Raw genomic sequence first — 26,351 nt, 5'->3', positions numbered from 1 at the left:
AGCAGTGGAAATAGTTCCTTCTTATGCTTTTTATTGGGGGACGAGAGATGCAGTTGGGCAAAGCTTGCTTTCTCTCTAGGGGACGTTTGAAGACGGGAGGAGGGCTGATGCTATTGCAGTTGCTTAACAAATGCCATCCCAACGGGTTGCATCAGCCACACCAAAGCTCTTGCATTAAAGAACGTGCTTATGCCTTTCAAAGTGAACTTTTGGCCCGATTTAAGGAGGGAGGAAAGAAAAAAAAAAGGCCCTCCTGGCTCTTCCTAGAGGCTGAATAACCAGTAAATATCCTGACAAGTAACAAATGACTGTGGGCGTCATATTGTTGGGTGCTCTTGTCTTCCCTTTGCTAACAAGTAAATAAATGTTGCCTACCTATGTTTCCATTCTCTGAGCAGTGGAGAGGCCGGGTTGAAGTCAATGCCTTTCCACCTACTCATCAGATGGACTCTGCTAGAGGGAAGCTCCAGGATCACAACAGACTCAAGGAAAGGTCATAGCAGGTTCGATGTAGGAAAGCAGCCCCTAAACGCACCGGTTACAGCCCTTAAAAAACATCTCTTGTTCTCAGAAGTGGATGTGTAAGCAGGTCGGTACATGGGAGAAAGGATGGATAGAAAGATTGGTGGGGTTAGTAAAGAGACATATGTGATTTTTAGTTCCTCTGCTCCAATTGCTAAGCTGGGCATGGTGTCTCTCCAACAAAAGACATTCTGTCTTCCTAACTTTATTTCAACGCCTCATTAGAATACAGATTTAATTACGTTGCTTTCACCCATGCTGGCCCTGCACACAAAGCCAGAGTGACAAAATTAAGACACATAGAGCAGTTTTTTCATAGGAGTTTTAGCCCAGAAAGTTTCAAATATGTTCACCTTTCAAGGCAGAGTTTCACAATGAAGAGCATCCTTTTGTAGTTGGGGCTGTGGAAGAGAGGAAGCAGTTAGACCTCCCTACCTCTTTTTCCCTTGTCTTCCTTTCAGATGAAACTAAGATCTGAGAAGACCTTCTTATTAAGTTGGGGAAGGGGAAATTCTGCTGAAATTGGCTAACCACATCACTCGGGAGCCTTTTTAGCACTTAAAACAGTCGTAGATCATTCTAATTCTTCCCCCCAGTCCCCTCTTCCCCATCACCTCCCCGCACCCCCACCTCCCTCCTCTCTTTTTAAGTCTTTGAGGAAAGATTTTGACGTATTCGTGTTGTTATCAGATTGATGGGCAGGGTTTGATTGAAACCCCTTTGTCATGTAAATGTCATCTCCTTGATGGATGAGCTCAGAGATGTGACAAACTTTAGGAGCCCCTCGCTCATTGGGCTGGGGGTGGACCACGTGGCCCCCCGCCCCCACCCCGGCCCCGCCGAAGGCTCCGGGGTTCGAGGGCCAGCGATGCATGGAAGGAAGTTTTACAGCTTTGACATACTATCTAAAGGTTGTAGGGCAGGCGGAATCCCCCCCAAAACAGGCTGACCCTCCTCCATCAGTGGCAGATGGACAATACTAGGATGAACTCCTTCTTAGAGTATGCAATTTGTAACCGTGGGACGGGCGCCTACCACCATTTAGAGCAAAGCTCCCCTTCCTTCCCCTCTTGCTCAGGTAGCCCCTCCAGTGACACTTTTCATGGAGAAGGGCGCTTCGGTGCTGGGGGCAGCGCGGTCGCGGCCACCCACCTCCCCCCGCAGAGTCCCGGCTTCTTCCCCTCTGCCTCCGGGCGCTCCGTGCCCTTCTCTGCCGCTGCCCCGAGCGCCGGGTACCCAACCCAGAACTGCAGCCCCGGCTACGGGCACCACCAGCTCTACCTCGGCCAGCAGGACGCGGACGGCGTGTACTTCCAGGCGGCCGGGTACTCCTCCAGCTCCGGACCCCACCTTGGCCCCCTGGCAGATGGCTATTGCGGGGCCGTAGGGCAGTACCAGCAGCAGCACCTTTACGGGCAGGAGCAGCCCGGTTACTTGCCCGGGGTTTACGGCAACCTCTCGCCTTCCCTAAATGAGGACAAAGACCCCGCGTGCCCCTCCGAGCCGTGCCCTAATGCCAGCTCGGCGCGGACCTTCGATTGGATGAAAGTGAAGAGGAACCCCCCCAAGACAGGTGAGTTTGGGGCGCTCAGGGCTCGGTGAGGCCGAGGGGGGGGGTGTCCCCATCAGGGCTGAGAAGGGTGGGTGTGAAGGGGGGGCCCTTTCTGTAGACCTGTTACGAAATGTTGTCTTCCTCGGGGTTTCTGCTGGAGGTAGTTGGGCTCCTTTGCTTGAGGAAGACATATTTTTATTCTTATTTTTCAGCTCTATAGAAAAACCAGCTAGCGATTTTCCAGGCACACCTGGCAGAGGGTCACTGAGCTCGCTTGACCTCAGGCCCAATGCAGTTTAAGCCGAGCTCCGAATAGGAAACGCTCCCAGTTTCCTGCTTCCTCCACAACGGTGGTTTCCACCTCTCATTGTTCAACATCCTTCTCGAAAACCTTCCTTAAATCCGGAACTTCCCTCCTCTCCCCCACCATCTCCCCCCGTCCCCCCCCCCTCCCCACCCCCCTTTCCATTCCCTCCCACGCACGTTCAAGTTTCATGGCACTTTGCAGGGAGCTGGGATGACTGTTTGCAAGAGCAAGGAGCAGATCTGCAGATCCCGGGGCAGCATTTCCCTCCGGGTTGTGTCCCTGGAAAGCCAGGGGTATTGAGGGGAGGCTGCAAGAGGTGGGGGTCCAACACGCAGCACAGAGGATGCTCACTCAATCAGACAGCCCCAGGACCCCCAGGCCCGTATAGGGCCATCCTTCTGCTGCTTCTGCCCTGTTGTTTTTTTGCTCCTTACAGCCAAAGTGTCGGAATACGGGCTGCTGGGCCAGCCCAACACCATTCGCACCAACTTCACCACCAAACAGCTGACAGAGCTGGAGAAGGAGTTTCACTTTAACAAGTACCTCACCCGAGCCCGGAGGGTAGAGATCGCCGCTACATTGGAGCTCAACGAAACCCAAGTGAAGATCTGGTTCCAGAACAGGCGGATGAAACAGAAAAAGAGGGAAAAAGAAGGTCTCGCTCCGCCTGCTGCCTCCAGGTCTGGAAAGGAAGCGAGTGAAGCTTCGGATCAGTCCAACTGCACCTCACCTGAGGCCTCCCCCAGCTCCGTGTCCTCCTGAGCCCGGGTCCCTCGGGACACAACGACCAGGTCGGGGCTGCCTTCGAGGGCTGCTGCTCCCCTCTGCTCCCCGCAGCCCCACCCGCACTGCCCCGCACAGCTCCGGCCTCACACGCTTCCCTCCGAGCCGCCCCTTTGGCTCCAGCCGCCTCCACCCGTGCGGTGCCCATTCCCCGTTTGCCTTCCTCTCTTAATTTATAGACCCTCCGTCAAACGTTGGACTCCAAAGGAGCGGCCGTGTCCTCATTTATCCTTAGCAATAGGCGTTTGTCTCAGGGACGTCTCTCCCTTCTTCCCTTCCCAATAGGAACTGCACTTTCAACTACAGAAACTTGAAAACGAATTTAGTTCTTTCCCGTTTTAAAGACGTGCGCAACGATTTTTGTCCGCACGCATCCTGAGTTTGCTGTATTATTCCTCCCCTCGATGTGGTTAAAAAAGAAAAGTTTGGGTTTGTTTCCCTTTTACATTTACTCTGTATATCTCGGAAAGAGCCCAAGACGCTGAAAGCCTCTGGGTGGGAAGATCCGAAAAAGAAAAGAAACAAAGCAAAAATGCAACTCCTCTGCTGCCATTTTGCACTACCGCCGCTTGACAGGGTTTCCTACACGCTGTCCGCCTGTATTACTGATCCTGGGGGTGGGAGCGTTGTGCTATCAGGTAAAACGAGATAAGGGGAAGGCTGAGCCCGGGGTGCTTTGGACAACGGTCATTGCCGCACCGAGTGTGAACGTGCACGGGATGAAGGCCGGGGAGGGGGGGGTCCGCACTGCGCTCCCCCAGCCGCGACGCATTGACTGCTGTTTATTGGACGTCTCGGTAGCTCCACGTCTTGGGGTGAAGCCGCACGGCTCTTCGTATCCCCACCCCCTTAGGTTTATCGGAGTCCGATAAAAAGAAACATTATTAACCACGGCCAGTTGTTACCCTTTGCCACCAGAAGCTTTAGGGCAGGGCGAAGTGAAAACCACGGCGAGTTTCGTTAAAGATTGTTTTAAAGGGATAAAAGGTCATCCTGAAAAGCCCGTGGTTTCTTAATCGGAATCTGTTTTCCCTCCACTCCCTTCCCCGTGCTCTGTTTTTCGAAATGAAACTACCTCAGTTTAATAAAGTTTACTTTTTCCACATTCGAGTCCTGTCGGCTCTAAGCGGAATGGAGATCTTCCCCACCCAGGAAAATGTACGGGGAGAGCAGCCGGGCTTGGACGGAGGAGGAGGAAGGGAAAGGTCTCAGGTTGCTGCCAAAGCTCCATCTTGCTTCCTGGGGGTCTCTATGGCCCCCACCTCCATTATGGCACCCGCAGCTGCACGATCGGGATCGGGCAGAAACGCGTTGCTCCCCACAGGGAGTTATTTTACGACATGAAGTGTAAAAAAGGGCCTGATGAGAACAGAAAGTTATCATCATCCTCATTATCAGCATCCTAGCGAGGAAGCACATCTGCATTACTAAAGCAGGGACATTAACTGGAACGGAGCTGGGGGTCGGGGGGTGGGGGAGAGGCGACTTTCTCGATTATACAAAACAATTCCGTAAAGCCGATCCAAACCCCGAAGCGAAACGAAATGTCAGTTTAGTTTTATGTCTTCGGCTCCCAAAGGCGGTCCCCGAAAGCAGAAGGGCTGTTTCGCAAAGCACAGACACACACGGGAGCGGGCGGAGGGCCCGAACCTCCCTATGCCGGGGTGCGGAGGGAGGGGGCCTAGATCCGGATATAGCTCTGACCTTTTTACCTCGAAACGCCTCTGGGATTTCTAAACAAGTAAACAAAGGGGCTGCCAGGAGAAACTATTGTTCTGGCTTCGTCAAATTTGCAAACCTTTTCGGTGAGGGCGTTCGTAGGGCAGGAATGAACCGAGTACCTGCTGCAATCTGCGGCCCAGCCCTGCCCGTCCGGAGGCGATGAGCATCGCTCTATCACAGCAGCATAGCCCTGCCCCGGGTAATTCACCTCTTCTGGCTCGGAAGAAAAGATCTGGAGTGTCCAATTAGCACAGAGATAAGGAAAAAAAGAAGGAGGAAAAGGTGAAAAGGGGGTTTTGTTACACTCTAGCGGTTTGCGAAACAACGGGAGTGAGATCCAAAAGTAACAACGCAGTCACGCTGGTTTCAGAACGTGTTGGCCACGAGTTCAGCTTGCTTTAACCTTTTCGTTGAACCAATGCGATTGAGTCTGTGTGATTTGGTTTCTCGTGGAAACGGGTTTGCGCTCATGTGTTTCACTGGGATGTTTTTGTCCCCCCGTTGTCTCTTCGCCTCCGGGTTGGGAAGGGGCCGGAGCTCCCCTCGCCCCCCCCCAGGTGAGCACGGATCGGTGCAAGGCGAAGAGCTGGGGAGGAGCGATAAGTTTGGGCCAAGAGGAGGTGCCCGAAGTGCCGATGTCGGGCACAACAAAAGCTCCCGGCTCCCATTTGAAACTCAAAGGGAATCTCCGGAAGGATCCGCAAAGACGGTGCCTCTGCTCCTTACATATGTAACCCCCTCCGGGCTTCCCCATTCGCCCCATTCCCTTTGCTTCCCTTGCTGCCAAGCCGGGTTCCTTTCACAGGGATCATCTCACGCAACTCAGATCTCTTTCTCCGAGCTCTCCCTCCAAGTTTCTCACGCTCCCTTTTGTCTCCAAAGCCCGAAACTCTCTGCTGGGAAGCAGGAGCCGGCTGGAAAGGCCACATCGGGACAGCTCTGGTCGGGATCTGAGATCACGGCAGCTTTGGAGAGCAGAGAAGGACACGCGAGTCCGCCCCACGCTCCGAGAAAGGGGTTAAGAGAGCGGGGTGGTGATGCCCACAAGTATAGGTAACCCTACGTGGGTGTCCCTATGGGACACGAGCTCCTGTTCTTACTGAAGTACATCGGTGTGAGCTACAAACGCACCCTCAAACACCCCCGGCTCTGCATGCAGAACTCCCAGTCGATATTCAGCCCTGTCACCGCAGCTTGATTTTATGCATCTATAAGTTCTATGGGTATAATTGATACACAACGACGTGGCTGCTCTCATAGCTCCACGTGTGTCTGTCCGTGGGCCCGTGGCAGGAAAATTAGCCAAATCCCCCTAATGTGCTTCCAAACAAAGCCGCGTCTTAATGGAGATTAATGCCTTTAATATCCCAAAGGAAAGGGAAAACCCCAGTTAAAACGGAGTAACCTTGTAAATTATTAACGGCGGTCTCTGTGTTGGAGCTGCTGTTCCCCTGCGGGAGGAGGGGATAAAGAAGGGACGAGGATTGCCCCTCTCTCGTGGCTCTGCTCCCAGACCCGAGGGGCAAGCTCGCTGATGGGCCTGGCGCAGCAGATACCCCAGGGCCATCTGTTCCTTTACCCCTTGGTGTGAAATGTTTCTCTTAGAGCATTTGTTCTCACAACGCGAGGCCCTTTTGATCTCAGAAGAGGACACTGTATTAAGAAATAATAACAGCAATACCCCGAAGACTTCTTTACTTTCAACTCCTCTTTGCTGGTTGCTATTAACTCCGTTTCCAAAGCATCTTCGCACTTAAGGTGTGAGGCTCTCCCGGGGCTCTCTGTCCGGGAACAAACCTTCCCTCGGTGGATTCAGGCTGGGTTGGGCTATTACCGACCCCTGAAAGCCTTTCATGCCTTGAAGTGAGGGGCAACAGGGCTCAGCAAAACCAGAGTGGGACTGAAATGATCCATCTTCTGCAAGCAGCACCAGAGCAGCAAAGTATCCACACACTTGTTTACACCCGAATATTGACAAAGAATCAGGTAAAGCAAAAGGGATTTTCATGCCTGATAGGTTTTCTCATTGCGTGTGAGGCACCTCCGTCCTGCTATGCCGCGTCAGATCTCAGCTGTAAACCCACCTCCCACCCCTCCTCCTTTACACTGAAAGCACCACTCGACGGAGCGGTCCCCTTCCTTCTTTCATTCCCCTCCTTGCCCCCCGGCTATTATTTTCCACCAACACAGGCATTTTAGTGCCGAGCAGCCTCAGGGTTGCATTAGCCTCCTAGGCAGGTGAAATGAGGTCTGGGGCAAAAGGTTGAGGTGGAAGGAACAATCGCAGAAACGAGTGTACAAAATGTTACCCCGCTCTTCAGAGGGCTCACCTATCCTTTCAGTTTACACTGGTCTGACAGCTCCATTTCAATCCCAGCCTTCACACGGATTTGTTCACTATTTACTCAGGCTGATGGGTTTGCTCAGAACTTGCCTCTGTCAGCCTTGCTCTGTCGGGTTCCCTTCCCCTCGGGCTCAGGTTCACACAAAGTTCAGCCTGAAATGAATTCACCCAAAGATGGGCCCAGCTTGGCCTGAGGACCAGAGATGGGGTCAAGCCTCGGTCTCTGTGTCCCAGCCAGCCCTCATGAAGGCAACACTCAGCACTCCCGGCCAGGAGGTTGCTTTGAAAAATTATTTGAGGTTAAAAAAGAAAAAGCATCGGGCCAAGGAGGACACACCAAGAAAGGCAGGAGCTGCTTTTCAGTGCAGAGAGCACAGGTCAACCCTTCAGGGAGGGTGCAGAGTTCATGGACGTTTACTCTGCACAGGGGGCTGTGTGACAGGGAAGGTAGAACTGCAGTGCAGGCGTAAGAACTGCAACAGGGAGGGAAAACGAGGTGGGTGTCTGTATGTATATGAATATGTAGGTGTGTGTACGTATGTATATGCACTCTATGTATTACAGATTAACATACTGTTTGCATTTAAATCGTATATATTACATAAAGTCGTATTTGCTTATGGGTAATTAAACCTCGTGGCAAGGGATTAAACACTAAAATGAATGAGATTAAAGCAGATTCGTTTCTGTCTGAAGCCATGGGAAGGCAACTGGCACTGTTTTAGGACCTGTTCTTTATAGCATTAATGGAGTAATTACTTCTAAATTGGCCTGCATGGATGCTCCACTCGGAACGCCCTGGTGCTGCGTCCTCATCCCATAGAGAGGGATCAAAAACCGAGGACTGGGAAAAGAAAGCACACCAAAGGTTCTTCTTACTCAGCAGGCAGCACCCTCTGCTTGAGGATCTGAAGCCTTGCGGAGTATTTGCGCCCTTGGATAAGGAGGATTTGAGGTCTCTATTGTGAGTTTATAGCCCTTTCGCACCCGCCTGATGGGTGTGGGGCGTCACTTCGAATCGGACGCGAGGAAGTGCCGTGGTTGTAAAGTTAATCCGATGAGATTGAACGGATTTGCGAACGGCTATAAAATCCTGGGGGTTATCGCGGGGTCCGCGGATGGAACAGCGCGGTGGGATGGAGAACGAAGGAAAACGGGGGTGGGGGGGGAGGTGTCAGCAGAAAGAAAACAACGCACCTCTGGTTTCAAACCCGTCAAAACAGAGCTGGTTTTGGTCTAAAAACGAAGTCTCTCTGCGTTCAGAGAGTCCAAGTTCTTGCCGAGCCTAAGATCCAAACCGACCCCAGCCCCAAAATTCCCCTTTCCCAAACGATTGCTGTGATTTAGGGGAGGCTTTCCCTCAAACGACAAAAAAAAAGTGGCTTTTAAACTCTGTTATATTATGAATAGCTCTAGGAGAGAGGGAGGAAATAATGCCTGTGTTTTTTTGCAGTTATTACTACGAAGTATTTCTCGGTGTGGGTTATCTGGAAGTGACACACGTGGAAATGCTGGCACTGCAGGCTTGGAAAGGAGCGGGATCTGAGATGTGGGTCCGGATTTGAATCCCTTTTGCTGTAATGGGAGTGCTAAATAGGCACGGATTTACCGTGCGCTTCACACAGCGCGGAAACGCTGAGCCTGACTCGTTTATTACAGAAAGAGATGCGAGGCAAATGCTTTCTTAACGACGCTTTAATTATCTTCGCTTTGTGAGGAGTCGAGATGGTTCAGCTTTAAACGCCGATTGGCAGAAAATGAGGCTCCATCCAACAGCAGCGCGTCCCGAAGATGCTCGCATTTCAAACGCAGCGAGGACTGCTCTGATCCAACACCAAACATCAAACGGGTCGGTGCTTCAGAGCAGTGTTGCTGAGCACAGAACCCAGGGAAGCCGCCGCACAATGCAGAGATGGGAGGGAAGGGATGCGAAGTCCTCCCCTGACCCTCTGTTCCACCCGTATCCATTGCTCGCTCCGCTTCCAAAGGGAAATGATCCTCGAGCTGAACAGTGACACCGGTTGCTTTCAAGCCACTCTTCCCTTTAATACATTATCCCTACATGAGCCGGATGGCATTAAAAAATGTTACTTCCATGCATTAAATATTGTCTCGAATTATTCTCCAATAAAACATCAAATGCCACGGCTGTTTTTGTCTCCTATGATTATTTTTTAGAGGAAATCTCTAAAGAAAAAGCAGCTTGTTGGAATCATTCCCCGATTTCCCGTTGTCCATTTTCCCTATGAAGGTTCTCTTCTTTTTGTTATTAATGGGCTTGGCAGAGCTTCTCCTGCAGTCTGTAGCAATATGTTCACCAATGAAAGCATCTCGCTGATGGATGAGGAGCCGGGCTTTAAATCAGTCCCTACTGATACAAATTATTTTAATATGCCCCCTCTTATGATTTATCTCGATTTTATGAAGCAGTGAGCTATGCTGTAAGACTTGATTATGGAGGTGGGTTGCTTACGAAGTTATAAAGTCTTTGAGGGGAGCCTTTTTGAAAGGCTTGTTGCAAACTCAGCACAGTAACAACTGCATTGTCAAGGCTGTGCCTATCAAGGAAGGTAAATCTTTCTTTCCTTGACCCACACCCTGCCTCTCCTCTGCAATGAAGAGGAAATTGATAGTGCTGTGAGAAGCAGCGGGTGCTCCTCGTGCCTTTAATATCGCATCTACTGCTCCAAGAACACACAAAACAACACAAATAATGTTGCCTGAACTCAAAATCTCAGCTTCACCCTCCTCACACCCCCAAGGATAATAAAGGGAAGCCTGATGTAAGGTTTTGTACTATTCATACTATTCCCCAGGAGGGTGAGGCTCTTGCTCTGATGTGTGGCAGAGATATTTCTGCTTCATGCAGCTTATAGTCAAAGATACTACAGACATCATGGCCAACTGGGCTGTCAGAAATAGCTTCTACCCTTTGCTGCTGAAGGGAGTGCAGGTGTGCAGGACCAAGCCCATGTTCAGCGTTCTAAGGACATATCAGTCTAGACCTGACCAGTCCAAGCTGCCTGCAAGAACCCTGGTGCTGGAAGCACATGCACTGAGTTTTGCCTGCAGAATAAGAACTCCCTGAGAGCAGTTTGAATGAAGTCCCTCTGAGCAGCTGATGAAGGCAGACTGAGATCACCTGGCTGAGACTGGAAAGAACAGAGCACGAGGGCAGGGATTTGTAGCTATCAGGCTATGCCAGCTTTGCAAAGGTGATACCCTCTGCAACCTTCAATTTTGATGCAGCAAAGAGCATTTGTTAAGGACCAGTGTTTTTGCAATGACTTTGACCAGTTGTGTTAAGCTTTGTCCAGTCATACAGGAAATATACCAGAAGTGCCATTTTAACTATGCTGCACATTTCTGTCATCGTCAGCACTGGACATAAATCAATTGCAGTCTTGGCTATGGAAGGTATGAATGGAACCTCATGTGGCTTGCTTAACTGTGCCAAGGCCTCAGTGCCCTGCCGTGCTGGACTGTATTCCAGATGAAGCACATTATATGAGCTGCCTCCAGTGGTCATCAGTTAGGAGAAACCTTCATGGAAGCATGAGACGAGGATACTTGTCACTCAGCTCATGTCTTGGATGCATGAAAAATATCTGCTCAGCATCCAAGGGCCTTTTGGCCTCTGTCTCTGCAAGATCAGAGTAATTCAGGGCAGTATCAGCATCATTTCAACAGCTTAGCAGTTTACTTTGTTCCCTCTGAAGACCTGTTGTGCAAGCTGGAAATTCAGTTCATAAAGCCAGGCTTGTACCAGCTACTTGAGCATAAAAACTTAATGCAGTGGTCAGAGGTCGACAGCACTGAGTTGAAACTGACAACGTTTCTGCCAGTAAATTCAGAGCTGTGCATCAAATGGTGCTTTCCTCCTTTTATATTAAAGGAAGGAAGAGATTATTTGTCTTATTTAACTGCAAAACCACATTTCTGCTTTCCTGGTAGATCTGCTAAACTCATTCTGTGTATTATCAGAGAAAGTTTATTCTCAATAGCTGTTGGTTCAGGCCGAAGTCAAACAACACCATGAGCTTCCCCTGCTCTGCTGCTCTCAGATACATCCAAATATTGCTGGATCTCTGTTTTATTGGCTCAGTCTTCTCCTATGGCATGACCATCTTACTGCATAAAAGAGGGGTGTGGGGGGGGTCAAATGCATTCCAGTATCATTTGCTCACTAACTTATTTAAGACATCAAAAATACGGAGTTTTTCTTCTGCCTGAACAAAACAGACAGAGATGATGGCAAAACTTCTCCTGCTATTACTGCAGCAAAAGTTTAATCAGCAATAACAGCACACATGCAAAGGCTCCCGGCGAGATAAAAATTCTCCTTGATCTGCTGATAGGAAGGAATCTATGAGAGTGGCAGATCAAAGGAAGAACAAAGGCTAAACCTCTGAATAACAAAAGAAGTACATATCTCTTCCCTCAGTCCTCCGAGTTATGTCTCCTTCCTACGTTCTTTAGGGCAAAAGATTTCCTAGAGTAAATAATTTCCAGGATTTCAGTGTTTCAAGCAGCACAAGAACCAAAGGAACTCAGGGAATAGGAGGAGGGTTGTTTTTCATAGCGTTTCTTGGAGGCTCCACATCTTTCAATTTCTTATCAGTCTTGAAATACAAGGCATGAAGTCTCTAGCACTGCTGGGACCAAAAGGTTATCAGCATGTAAATACCTGAGCTGGAAAGACATGTTTGAGAAAGAACAGATAACATTTTAAACATACTTATAGCCCACATCCTTTCCAGCTTTTATCCCAATTTCACCTGAACTTTCACAAGGAAAGGTGTGCTTCTAATAACCCAGAAGATAAAAAAGGGATTTAGCTCAGATCAAGAGCCATAGAACCAGCTCTGTGACCACCCCTATTATTTACTTTTTGTTAGAAGGTGACAAGCAGCTCTTTCTGTAATGAAAGAGTTTTGAAACAGGCATCTGAGAAGGTGAAACTATTGGGCCAATGGTAACAGAGCAACCTCCGTGCCAAAGGTTTCACTGTGCCTGTAACAAATGAGGAAACGGAGACAAAAGACATGAATGTGGCTTTCTTTTTCCTGCACAAGGACAAAATTGGAGAGAAAATCCAGGACTTCTTGTTTTCAGATGCAAGCACTATGCAACATCCAATCTTAGCTCAAAGACCATGGTTCTTTCTATATGGAAAGGAAACACATCAGCCTCAAAGCCGAGACTTCCCATCCAAATAGGTAAATGAAAGCAAAGGAGGCTAAAGCATGCATTCAAACGAGGTAAGGAAAGGAACCAGCTCGCACATCATTTCCTTCTGATATGTAGGAAATGCCTGGATGTTAAAAACTGGAAGGGGTGGGCTTGCTTTGTAGAAGGGAACAAAAGTGAAAGGCGTAGCTCTGACTTTGGTGCTGGGTAGGCCTTGGAGGGTCTTGAAGTACTTTTTCAAGTCATCTCAGTCTGGGCTGCCTTCCTTCCTAATGGCTGGAACTGAGAACAGAGTCCAAGCACCACCAGAGAGGGTCAGGTCTGGGCAGATGAATTAATCCCTGGATTTCCCTGATGGTGCTGAGCAGATCTCTGCTGACTTTAAAACTTTCTGGCCAACCAGCTTACATGAAGATCACTACAAAACAGGCAGGGCTCTCCCCTTGGAAACTGGGTTGCCTTAGTTCTTGGTGTACATCAGACTTACACAAGGAAAGAGCACAACCTTCAGTGGACAACACAGACACTACGATGATACCAAACCTGTTTTAATTCACTGTGGCGTATTGAACAGAATCAGACAGAAAGAAAACGAGGCTGACTTACATCTACTTTTTCCTCCTCCCTTTTCATCCACACACAAATCCAGAACCCAGGCAAGGCAGACAAACCCTGATACTGCTTCATTCTGAGTGTGTCATGATTTGGGGGGGTGGTTTACACGCTGCTGATGTCATTTAGAGCAATGCAGAAGTGGTCTCCGTGGTCAATTCCCTACTTTTTTCTTCACAGTCAGCTTCGTGACATGTCTCATAAATCTCTGTGTAAAAAAAAAGCAACCCACATATTAGTGTTTTATCTCTGGTATGTGCTACCCCATGTTTTCCCCACTCACAGCATATTAGCCTCACGCAGGTGGGGAGAAAGCAAAATAAACACTATCAAACAAGAGCATCAAATATTTAGTGTAGAGGTTTCTGAGTGTTTCAGGATGACCAGAACTGTTTAGATATCAGATGTTCTTCTGCCAGGCCAAATGAACCATTGCTGAGTAATGGCTGAGTTCCCCCAGCCACCTTTGGCCAGCAGTGCATTATCACCCCTGCCCTTTAACTTTCTGTCCAGGCTAAGAATCACTTTCTTAATCCAGCATCTCTGCCCGAAGCTGTTTCAGCTGAGACAGGGGATTGTTTACAGAAGGTGCAGGCTCCCTCTCCTCCACCTGGTTTCTGTCTGGGCCACACTGTTAGGGATGAGGGCAATACATCATTTATCTTGGCCTCGTTTCACAGGCAGGTCCTGCTGTCATTGTGCTGGCGGTGTCTGGAGGTGCAGCATCCTGATAAGCATGTTCTGCTCTCTGCTGGGTGAGTGGCTGCCCAGCAGATGATCTGTGCTTTGCTTGATACCCCCCGGTGTACGGAGTGCTGCAGGACATGGGATCCAGCTGGCAGAGGCTAACAGGAGTTTATGCAAAAGGGTCAAGTGGTTCTTGTGTTTTGAGGGACCAACAGATACTAAATAGGGTGATTTTTTTTCCCCCCCACCCATCCTAGCATAGCAGAAAGGCTAGAGAGAATGAGGCAGAGTTGTTCATATCTTAAGCCTGTTTTAAATCCTGGTGTAAACATGATGGGAGGCATCCTCTGCTTTTTCAGGGGTGTTAAAAGCAGATGGCTAAGCATACAGGTCAACTTTTAATATAGGCATTTAAAGCAATTGCTGTTAGGAGCATCCAAGTAAGAAATACTGTACATATTTGATAATGCAGACAAGGAAGGAAAGGGAAAGAAAATGCTCAGAGTTTTGTCAAGCTTACAAGCCTTCATACATATGCATAAACTAACTCCTAACTAATAAGTGTCAGGGAGAAAGCTTCCTCGTGGGCATGCGATCTGATAATTGCATCTATGGAGGTTTCCTGCACCCTCCCTACAGCAGCTGGTGGGAGCCTCAAACCAGAGGCAACAGTGGTCTAATGGAGCTCCAGTTAAGACGATGCTGCAAATTCTGGAGGGGACGAGACATCTTTTCAGCCATAATAAACAGATGCATCATCTCACTACTCAGCCCTCAGCTGACTTTTCCTCCCCGACAGCATTTTTTTGCCTGTGCAATGCTCATTCACTGGCAGGAAAAGCACGGATCAGTCAGGTCACATAGAAAGGACAAGGCAAACAGAGAACTCGGCCCCGTGACTTTCAAAGAGACCATTTGAAATCACAGATGCCTGCTGCTCTCATCATATTGATCTCCCTTTTCTCAACCAGCGCTGCTGGCTGTTGAGAAGCTGGCTGAGGCTTTGAAATCTGGGAGTAACTAATTTATTGTGTCAGCTTGCAGCGCTTCAGAGAGAGAGAAATGGCATATGAGGAAAGCGAGCCCAGACTGCTTAGATGGGGGAAAAAAAGGAGCTGTGTCAGTAGGATAACAAACATGGCCACCTTCCTATCCCAAAACTGCAGGCTCATCTTGTTCATAAAGATGAATGGGACCGTTTCAGCCAGCTGCTGGGTCACTTTGTGAAGCATGGAACAGTTGGGCACAGTCTATCGGGCTATGGTTACGTGAAGAGGCAGAGTAGGGTTTGTTTATGAAGGTTAAGAGGTGGAAAGAAGAAAGGCTGGATCAGAAGAGATACCGGTGTGAGGTAGGATTGCTGATAGCTGTCAGATTTGGGTTTAGGCACAGAGTGCTGTAGGAAAAGGTCATTCCTCCAAAGCAGATGTAGGGCTGGGAGAGGATTGCCCAGGCAGAGACTGCAGCAGGTTCAGCTGCAGAGAAAACAAGAGGCACCAAAGTGGCAGCTGTGACTGGAGGGCTGCACAGTGCTCCTGCGTGGCCACAGGCAAGGAGCAATGTATTTCAACTGCTAGAGAGGTGTTATTGGGATTCCTTTTATAACTGGTGGAGAGAAACAGGCACTTTGCATGCAAAGTTAAGCTAAACTCTGCCTTAAAACAGGTGCCTGTTTTCCTTGAGTTATTATAAAGACAAGCAGCATCTCCCAGAAATGGCCAGCTTGAGGGTTTGGGTGAGCACCTCTGAACATCTTCCCCTTTCCACACCATGGTGACAGCATGCTGATAACACTGACAGTTTGTTTTCTGAGCACCTGATTTTGCAGACAAGATGCAGATAAACAGCAACAACCCCTCTTAATGAACACAGCAGCATCTCCAGATAAACTGTCACCACTTATGTTGTGCCCAGCTTTGGTATCACCAGAAGAGGAAATGCCTCAAAGCTTATGAAAACACATTCCCCTTGCTTTCCTCTTCCGAAAGTCAGAAATCAGGCAATTTGTTCCCTATGATGTTGTTTTTGAACCCAAAATTAGAGTTTCTTTGACCAAATGTAACCATGTGCTTTAAGGGAGCTCTTCACCCATTCCCTTGCAAGTGTTTAATGCCTTTAAAAGCTTGGGTGCACGTGCAATGTCCGCTCAGGTCTCAAGTGTTACTTCTTGCACCCTCCTTATCCACTACACAGAGCAAAGGGGAGTCTATATGGATGTTCTCAGTTTGCTTTTATTCCAAGCTCTGATCTTACATCTAGACCAGTCAATCAAATGGTGACCAGTGTGATCCAGACAGTGAAATACTTACCATCAGCTCATTATTTTCATTGGAAGAATATAGAATTAGATGTTCAGCCAGGACAGGACCCTTGTCAGCACATAGACTGTCATCCTGAGCTTGAGTTCCTGCCCCCACGGAAGGAAAGATGAGATAGGGTTGAAAAGATCTTGTATCCCATACTGTACCATGTTGTCCTGCTTCCTGAGACTCAGAGCCTGAAGCTGCTGCTGTCATTGCTGCTGTTTCAGTGTAGATCAAAAGGGAGAAAGAAATTCCCTAATGTAGTCTTTGGGTGACGAGGTTGTATTACCTTGCAAAATAGGAACCAGTCTGGACTAAACACCTTTTTGCTATTCTGTGCTTGAATATAAGGTCCTGACTCAGGAGAACAGCTTCTAGATGCTGTTACAGTACACATTAGCTATCAGGATAACCAGAAAGAATTTGACATTTGCTTGTGATAAGTTAAGATCAGGGGGTTTGGAGTTCAATCAGGAAAGCCAAGTTAACTATATTTACAATCCTCATCTGGCTGAGGAGACTAGCAGCCTGATTTTCATTTCTGCTCGAGTCCCTTTACATGAATTGCTTTCACACACATTGTAGAGGCTTTTGGCTTTTTTTTTTCTCCCAGCCAGAGAATTGTAAAGGGAATCTCACGTAAATGAGAATCAGACCATCAGGATGAACATTATCCATGTCTGCAAATGTTTGCAAAGCTTCAGTTTCCCCCCCCCCCAACATCTGCTGGGGAGAAAAAATCCATGAGCCTCAGCAGTGAAGGGTTCGGTGGAGGGGGGTGGTTTAAAAGCCACATCAAGGTCCTGTTAAGCTTTGTGGTGACTGTTCAGCTTATTGCCAATGAGTGCATTTATTTGGACGACATCACAAGGAAATGTGAAATGGAGCAGAGATTAAAGCACGGGTGGATTTTGAAAAATGTAGCCAGTGGTTTTAATGCAACCAGGTGGAGACTGTCCAGTGCTTGGAGCTTTCTAGGCCCCTTTGTTAAACACTTCAGTCTTTCCACTTCTTATTTGAAACGAAGCTTTTTTTTCCCCCCATTTTTCTTTGAGGTTGGTGGAGCTGGGCCAGCTTTCACGAGCTCCGAATCGAGCTAATTGAAGGGCAGCTTTCTCAGCAGTATTGTGGCACACGCCTAAGATTCACATCGTTTTGTAACCTCCAAAGATCTGCCTCAAACCTACGTGTTAGTCCTTCATCTCTGCTTTACGTGATTTCCTGCTCATTTGGTTTCTTCCTTTTGTCCCTATTGAGTTTACGTTGGTTTGCAGCCAGAGTTCCTGGCTCCTGGTTATTCAGAGCTAAGCCCAGGAAAGCACTTTAAACAGGGCAAATGTGTCCCTCAGCCATAGCAGGTTTCCCACCCATCTAGAAAGAAATCTGCAGTCTAATTAAGCAGAGACTGCCACAGGCAGATTGCTGGTTCTTCCTCCTTGCTTTCATCCAAAATGTCCTTTGGATTAAACTGGGATCCTTCCCACACTCCTTTAGTGTTCGCCCCTCAGTATTTGGAGATGATGAAACAGGATTACACTGCTAATGCTGCAGCCAACAGTCCCATTACTCGATTATGCAACACACACCCATAGGTGATCTCCCACCCCAACTCTCCAGGCCATCCTGAAAGACTTTGGTTACACCAGGCAGCTGCCAAATGTTGACTGCTGTATGATTTTTGGTGTTTATTGCCACCTGTACTATGCGCCATCACTGTGGTGGTGATGGGAAGGGACCACTGGAAGCAGTTTTTTAAGGCAGGACTCCATTCAGGCTGTCCTCTGTGACTACTGCATACAAAACCACCCTCTTTCCTGCTCCAATAGCTAGAACTTGTGCCTGGACTGTTGTGTCCCTCTGATTGTCTGAGCATGTATCACCTGCTGGGACAGAATCCATGGGCTCAGATGCCCACGTAAAGCAGGATTAGATTGGCTATGCTTTCATCCTCTGCTGTAGGAATAATGTTTAGCCCCTAGTCTCAAATTCAGTTCCAAGATGAAAAACAGCTCCACTTCTTCTAGACTGCACAGACCTAGAATAAGGGATCCTAAAATTCAATTGTCAGTATTTTTCTGAGAATCCAAAGGCCTCGCAACCTTTTACACAGACAAAACGTGATTACAGGCTTGGCAAGAGGTTGGAGGACAGTCCAGAGCCTTTCTAAGTGTGTACAGTTCAAATGCTGTTCGCCTCTGTCCATTGAGACTGTATGGCTGTCAACAATCTCTAGGCAGGAATCTTGCCTCACCCTGGAGAAAGGGAATGTTGAGTCCTTGGCACAGAAAAATCCCGTGAGCTGTGCAGGAATCAAAGCAACCCTGCTAAGGGAAAAAAAAGAACACCAGTAAATCTTTGCATGTGTTGAGTGAGACGGCCAAAAAAAAAATAAAAGAGGCACTAAATGAAATCAGAAAAGATGTCTGAGGATGTGTCAGTCGGTCTGCAGGGTATCTGTGCCCTTTGCAGGTTCGCAATGAGGATTCCTTCTGATGGTTCGAATCCAGCAATTGCAGTGACTCACCGAGATAGGATTTCAAACACCTCGAGCCTTTCAAGGGTGAAGTCATTTCCCCTCTTCCCCCCCGCCCCAAATGCACATATAGTCCTCTGGAAGATTTTTTTCCCTCTGGATGGACCATCTTCCCAAAGTTAGAAGGGGGAAAAAAAAAAAGAAGAAAAAGCAAAGAAAAAAAGCAGGAGACGTTTCAGAGGTGAAACTGGCCAGCTGGCAGTTGATTTATGAAGTGCTGAAAAGCATCTTCGAAGCTGTCATTTATCTTAAAGCTCTCAGCCTAAATAAACAAAGAACCCCCCTTCCTAATTATAGTTACAGTAGAAATAACCCCAAAGCCTAATAGCTGGCATCTGAAAGCAGCACCCTCCAGACGTCCAGCCCGCAGATGCACCCTAGTGGATCAATGCTCCGAGCCCTTCCTGGATCCAGCTAACCTGGCTCTTCTCTCCCTTGCTTTCTGAAAAGGAAACCAAATCAAAAGCAACAGGGAAAGCAAATCAAAAGCAACAGAGCCATCTCGGTTGTGCTGAGGAACTGCAGATCCACAGGCTGCTGGGAAAGAAAACTTTACCTTTGAATAGCACTAGACTCTCCCCCAGCAGCAGAAGTGCTCCCATGATTTTGTTTTTAATACTGATTGATATTGCATTTTATTCCTCTCTCTTGCTGCATTGGATGCTGTGTTTACCGGCCTACTGTTTCAGCTAAGAAAGGAAAACCAGCCTTCTTTAGATGCTGATTATTCTATCTGTTTTGTTTGGGTTTTTAGTTCTCCATCGTGCTGAAGTCTTTACAAAGAGGGTAAAAATCCACGCCAGAAGGAGCTCTGCCTACTGTCTAGAAATGGACAAGGCATGGGAACGGCGTGGCAGCTGACTCTTCAGTGTCAGAAGAGATCCTGCTGTATGGGCCTCAGCATCACTCCACAGAGACATGCAGAGCAGGAACCAGCCTGTTAAAATTCCTTTGGGGGCCTGATTTTCCTCTTGCTCTCATTGCAACAAGAGTTCACTGTTGGAGCTGGACTCAGAGCCAGGGCAAATAATCAGAGCTCTACTGAAGGAAACAGAATTGCTCCAGCTTGTACCAGCTGCAGACATGCCAGGGTAGGAATATGCCATTATAAAAAGAGACAGGAAAAGCTCTGGTGTGTCCACACTACTCATTGCTCTACCTTCTCTAATGACATTTTGCTTACATTCCCTGCCAGACTATGAATATTGGAAAGTCCTTCCTCACGCATCACTATTCACAAATTAACAATTATTTAACGACCTTCCTTGGTATGTATTGAATTATACAAAGATGAAATGCAATCAGAAGAGAAATCCTGCTTTTCTCTGGTAAGTTTTGGACACGATACCTGTATTTTTGTGATTTTATAATTGCAAATGGAGGGCCAGGTGAAGTTACTCGGAACTGTCTGGCAAGCTTACCTGGGAAACACATCCAAATCTGCTGAGTTCCAGCCCAGTGCTCTATCCATTAGGCTTCACCAGCAGCACAGCTTGCTGCTAAAATGTGAATGCGAGGAATATTAAAAGCATTTGAAAGGACAACATTCAAACTTTTTGTAAGAGTCCGTCTTATGTAAGAAAAGGAAAAGGAGTTTTGATTTAGATCGCTGAGGTGACAGAGAACATGAACCCTAACCTAACCCTGACCCTTTCCCTAACCCTTTCCCTAACCCTAACCCTAACCTTAACCCTAGCCCTATCCCTATCCCTAACCCTAACCCTAACCCTAACCCTATCCCTATCCCTAACCCTAACCCTAACCCTAACCCTAACCCTAACCCTAACCCTAACCCTATCCCTATCCCTATCCCTAACTCTAACCCTAACCTAACTCTAACCCTACCCTAACCCTAACCTAACTCTAACCCTACCCTAACCCTAACCCTAACCCTATCCCTAACCTAAATCCAGTTGAATGCAGTTGACCATGGATAGAGAACCATCACAAGAGGACAGAGACTGGTTATTATGTGTAACCAGAAGGGTTTGGCATTACCAGAAAAAAGGGTCCAGCAGAAAGAAAATGTGAAGGCATCCAAAGCTGGTCATGAGCTCTTCTCATCAAAAGCAGTCTAATTCAAATTAAAACCAGGTTAGTTCTTATTCCCAGCCATTGAATGCCCTCAATCCACCCATCAGGAACGGTCCCCAAATAATATGGTTGAAAGCCAACTTTGGAGGTCTCTGGACCAGGAAGGCTAAGAATGGAAGAGGTTATATGAGTTCTGTATTGTTTCTGGAGAAGAATAAACTGTTTTTAGGGGTCTTAGTCAGAACCATGAGGATGCAGAGTCACCCAGAGCCAAGAACAAGTGCCAAAGGAAAGGTTTCCTCACATTTCTTGTCACGGTTATGGTATTACTACTGTCTGTCTAATGCAAATAGATGAGGGATTCCCTCTGACACACACTGGATAACTGAAGTTGCCTCCCACCTTCTTCAGGGGCAGAAAACAATACATGAGCAAACCTATATTCTGAGTAGAAGTATTTGCCAGTATCACTTTAACCTCCCAAGGCAGCTGCATATTTCTCTGTTCCTGCTCTGTTTGAACACATTCTTACCCTCACCTCTCAGCTCTGCTTTCTGGGAGAGCAAGAACAGCCTCTTCTTTGCCAACGTCCAACCTTGTAATCTCAGTTTCTCCGAACTGCATGAGATTAAACACTTTGGCCTATCAGCATTACTAAGACCCTCCATACCTTTGATCAATTTATAGCTTTTCTTTGTACCTTCTCCAGATTTTGGAAATCAGATAACTCCTCGTATCTAGCAGATAAGTGAGTGAGTCCAGATGCACCAGACTCACCAAGAGAGCATAGGAGATAATGGTAGGGATTCCACATGCATGAAACCTGGATCCTTGTCTAGTGGGAGATATCAGTGTTTTGGGACCTGTTAATTGTTGTTCTTTTAAGGACAGCATCGTATATCAGATTGGTTTTGTTCAGAAGCCACAAATGCATATCTAATGGGAAAACAAAAGGGAGGGGAGAAAAGAGACAGACACGAATGAGGAATGGAAGGTATTTCAGAGAGATGGGATGCATTCAGCTGTCACTCTTTTGAGAGGGATGCACTGCACAGCTTGCTTCAGAATACACTTAGATCTATTGGTACCAAATTGCACCTGCTGCAGGTTGGGTGCAAAAATGGGAAGGGGAAAAAGAGAGAGCGAGAGAGAGAGAGAAGAAAAAGAAAGAAAAATGGAAAGCAAAGAAGGATAAAAGGCAAAAATAGCTGCATTTTGCAAAGTCATCCTGGACTTTTTTTGATTGCTTCAGTCTGTTACTGGGTATTTTTTTTGCGACAGGTCAGTCTGGCTATTAGTGCATACAGGGAAAGCAGGAACTGCATCTCTTCATCCAGAAGAAACAGAAGGAGGGAATTATCCTGGGCTCAATTGAAAGTGCAGCCAGCAGAAATTTGTGTCTGTTTTTTTCCTCCAGCTGTGAGCCATCTGTACTTATCTTTCTTTTTTTCTTCTTCTTCTCTTCCCCCCCCCCCCCCCCCCAACTCTTCTCTGTAATAAATTGAGAGCTCCGAGGGGTGAGAACAGTGCAAGGCAGAGAAACAGATTTCCAGGTTGCCACCAAGAAGTGTTTCAAATGGATCAAATGATGAAGGAGGAAGCTGGCTACTCCTCACAGCCGTTGTAACAAGCAGCAAGGCAGTGACACGTCACCTCCTGGTAGCAATATGAGCTATAGGGAGGGGGACAGGAAAAGAGACGTTTGAAAGCACTTTCTGCAGGTTTGGAGCCAAGAGACTCTGGTGAATGTGTGTACATGCAGGTTGTGAAGATGGGGCTGCAGAAGAAACATCTGCCTGCTGGTGGGTTTTACATGTTCTTTAAGGCGTCTCATTCTGGGTCCTGAAACAAATGGGATCAAATTCAGCCTTGACACTTTGGTATTTCAGCCTTCACACCTTGGTATTTCAGCCTTCACACCTTGGTATTTCAGCCTTCACATGGGGCCTTGGTGGGCTGTTTCTTGGCTATGGACAGTAACAGGCAGAGCTGGTGGAAATGAGGAATTTGCACTGGTGTGAATGTAAGAATTAATAAGTGAGCAATGGGTTTGAAAGTTATTGGATGTAATGATCTTAGCTTTTAGGTACTAAGTTCATCCTGCGTTTCACAGCAAGCTCAGCACAGCTTTGTGCCTGCTAGATGTAGCTTAAATCCTCAGGGTCATGCTGGGAGACAGCCTAAATCTGGGCTCCGAAGCTCATGGGAAGGGGAAAGCCTCAGCTTAGCATGCATCCACTCTCTTGTTCATGCAATGCAAAGGAATCAGACACAGATGAGGCCGACTGTCCCACAGCTCAATCCATTAGCAGATAGTCTAAGGTCAGCTCTTTCTAAATACTCTGCAGATCTCAGAGTCTGAGTGAAAGCTGGCCTAACAGATGGCTGCGTGGACAGAAAGTGTGTGAGTCACATCTGCTTTTAAGCCCACCCTTTGTGTCCCCGAAGAGATGAAGCCACTTCTGCCTCACCTGATCATCAGCTACCTCGTAAAGATGCTGAGGCTGCAGCTCCTCCATTGCATTGCACCTCATAGTGTCACAGCCCTTTGTTCAGGATGCTGATCGGGCAGCATTTGACATTTGCATCACACAGGTGTAAGCTGGAGCACTGGGCTAATGGAGATCAGATCCTCCAGTTTTGCTACAGTACCTTGAGCCGATGGATGCACAAAGGAATGCAATGCTCCTCCAAGGTATGGCCATCCTCAAATCCAAGCACTTCTTTCAAGGGAATGCCAAACATTTCTGAACCTGAAATCGCAGCAGCCTCCCTTTAGATCAAATGATTGCTGAGTGTTTCCAGGGGGCTGACTCAGTAACTTTGTGAAATCACGGATGCCATGCACTCCTGTGTTGACAGACAGAGGAATAGCAGATTATGGTCCTCCTTGTTCACCAAAAGAAACCTTATCTGTGATCCTACAGTTACCCTGAACAAACGCAAAGCCTTTCTGGGGGAGATGTGTGTGTTCTGTTAATTGCATATTTTGCCGAGATGAAAGGTCTCAGCATCTCTCAGTAACTTCCTCTGCTTCCTTTTGTTCTCCAGAAGCCTCATTTTTTCCCCTCCTAATATTTATTCATGAGGATTTTTGCTTTCAGAAGCTTTCGAGCAGCTGCTCCTGGTCTGATGGAATTCACTCAGCAGCAGAGATGTCTTTTCATCTGTTCAGCGCGGCCAGCTTCACCATCGATAAGCATCTGCTTCTCTGGACAGGGCTCCAGCTTCAGCAGCATTAATATGCATTTTGTGGAGTGAACACGTGCACAGTCTGCAGGCTGAAGCATCCGCATAGTTTTGCACATATGCACACCTGCATGCAAAGAGCATCTTCTCAAGCTTTGGTTTCCACAAGGCAGATGTGGATTCATGAACTGCAGTGAATACCGTATACATACAATTACATCCCACTACTTGCATTTGGACACTTGGCTGCTTTGGTTTTACAAGCAGAGAAGTTGATCCTTGGTGTAGCTCCAAAGTTAGGATTTTAAAAGTCTTTAGTCTGGATGTGAGTCGAATTTTGATGACTCAACCCTGGAAAGCATAAATGGGCTCCAGTTTTGTCTTGGCAAAGCTCCGTGCCTACAACTTCCCACCAGAAACCTCTCCCATAAGAAGGGCCTGGAAGTTCTATTGTCATTACGTGATTAGTAATGCAATAATATGAGGGCAGTTTTCACCTTCTATACAGCTGTGCCCATTTCAGCACACCCTACTGAACACATCTGTGCACTGGGAACGTGCAGCTGATTTTGCACACACAAAACATCTCATTTCCTCAGCACATCTGGCAGCTGGAGGAGCAAACCACCTGCTGTGCAAAGGTGCCAGCTACATGAAGGGAAAGGGAACGTGCAAGTCAGGGAGGGGTGAGGGCAGATGTAAAGCAGAGGATGGATACAGGCTGTGTCATCTAGCATCTCATTTTCTGGAGATTTTACACACATCTCTTTAGTTCAGATAGGCATCCTGGTGTCATTTCCAGGAATTTCCAGTGAATTTTGCAATTTCCAGGCACAAAGAAAGTGGGGGATGAGGCTGGAGTTGCATTGGTACCAGTAGCCTTGAGTGTGGAAAGGAAAGGGGAAGAGGAAGGGGAAGGGGAAGAGGAAGGGGAAGGGGAAGAGGAAGGGGAAGGGGAAGGGGAAGGGGAAGGGAGAGGGAGAGGGAAAGGGAAAGGGAAAGGGAAAGGGAAAGGGAAAGGGAAAGGGAAGGGACTTCCACTTTCACAACTAGCTTTAAGAGTGGAACCTTTAGTTAGTATCTAGTATGGGACAAAAAGATCAGTTCCACCCTTCCAAAATGGAACCCTTCAGTGCATCATTCAGTTTTCTCATTAGCACTGGAAGGAAACAAAACCTGTCCCTCGTCAGGGAAGTCTGGGGTGGAAGGCTGAATCACAGACGTTTCATGACTTCATCAGAAGTTTTCATTGGAGCCTGGAGAACCAGTATAAGAGATCCACAGATCCCTGTCAGCGTGGAGATGTCCTCGAGGGAATCCAGAGCTCTGCAACAACTGCTTCCAGAAGGAAATCTGTGGAGCTGCAAAGCTTATATTGGGGCAATGGCCAGAGTCTCTGCCTTGCCTGCCAGGTCTTCCATCTGGACGTGTCAGAGAGCACTGGGGATCCACTGAGCCAGAGACAGATGCGGTGAAGAGGGAGCAATGTTTCACCAGTCTGTCAACATGTCATTAAGCTCTCATGAGGGAACATAGAGCAGAGAGGTGTGGGGAGGAGGGGGGAGATGCTGAAGGGGAAGAGATAGAGGGAGGAAGAGGGGCAGAGAATATGATGGAGTATTGGAGAGATGGAGAGGTTGGTGCCAATGCCATGTAAATCACTGCCAAGGGGAGAGCTCCATCAAACACAAGGCCAGTACTATAAATCAGTCCATAATTAGGTGTAAAGAGAAGGCTTTAACATCCTCATCAAATTGATTAATACATCTCGTGGCTCAGGACAGATGTAGATGGTGTTTATGAACAACTGCAAAGCAGCCAAGGCTGTGTCTGGGGCAGAAGGAAAAGGGGTTGGGGGGAGGAGTAACAGATCTGCAAACAGAAGGTCTCCTTCTCCTCATTACAATGCTCCTGGGCATGGACTGAGGGTCTCCCCTGACTCCCAGCTCATCTGCCTGCAAGCTTTGTGGAAATGAAGTAGTTAATGTTAGTACAGCAAGACTGCAGTGGAAAACCTTTGTTTTAGGGGCTGGTCCCAAAGCAGTCAATGTTAATGAGCATCTGCCTATTGGTTTGGGTGCCATTTTGTTGAGGTTAATATGAAAAATTGCAGGTATTCTTAGGTGAAGACAATGAGTAAGTTGGCTGTGAGAAAGTAGAGATCATAGAATATCCTGAACTGGAAGGGATCCTCAAGGATCACCAAGTCCACATAGAAGAGCATGCGAAACATGAGGGCCAAAGCCTACCTGCATTCAACTCAGCAAATCTGCCACAGACTGTATATCCCAGCCAGGAAGTCAACAACATAAAGAGCAGAAAAAGGTGGGGAAGGGTGTTCCCAGCATTGAGACCCTGATGAAAATGATGTGACAGCACTGGTCTGCGGGGTAAGGCCACGCTGTCGGTGCACTTGCTGCCTTGACGTTGTCAAATGAACACGCAGAGTGTGCAGGTGAGGTGGTCAAATGTGCACAATGCTGAACATTTATCACACAGCTCTGCAACTCAGCCATTACTCATCACTTCTGCATGTGTGACAGAAGCTGTGGACTAGATTCCAGCTCCTCGGA

General features: G+C 47.6%; 1 protein-coding gene across 1 annotated transcript; it reads left to right on the top strand.

Moving 5' to 3' along the window:
• Window positions 1–1,491: 1,491 nt before the first annotated feature.
• On the top strand, window positions 1,492–3,143 carry HOXB1 (homeobox B1). The gene is made up of 2 exons (XM_072356776.1): window positions 1,492–2,095; window positions 2,818–3,143. The coding sequence occupies exons 1-2, from the start codon at window positions 1,492–1,494 to the stop codon at window positions 3,141–3,143; spliced, it is 930 nt and encodes a 309-aa protein (XP_072212877.1).
• The last annotated feature ends 23,208 nt before the right edge of the window (window positions 3,144–26,351 follow it).

This window comes from Excalfactoria chinensis, chromosome 24 (assembly GCF_039878825.1).
Source record: "Excalfactoria chinensis isolate bCotChi1 chromosome 24, bCotChi1.hap2, whole genome shotgun sequence".
Taxonomy (NCBI): Eukaryota; Metazoa; Chordata; class Aves; order Galliformes; family Phasianidae; genus Excalfactoria; species Excalfactoria chinensis.
The sequence above is the reverse complement of the archived record's forward strand: the minus strand, read 5'-3'. Positions and strand labels throughout refer to the sequence as shown.

What these genes read in the sequence shown, in the direction of transcription:
- HOXB1 (XM_072356776.1), top strand. Translation starts at nt 1,492, where the DNA reads ATGGACAATACTAGGATGAACTCCTTCTTAGAGTATGCAATTTGTAAC. An exon ending in GAGGAACCCCCCCAAGACAG is followed by an intron (nt 2,096 to 2,817) that starts GTGAGTTTGGGG and finishes TGCTCCTTACAG; the next exon opens with CCAAAGTGTCGGAATACGGG.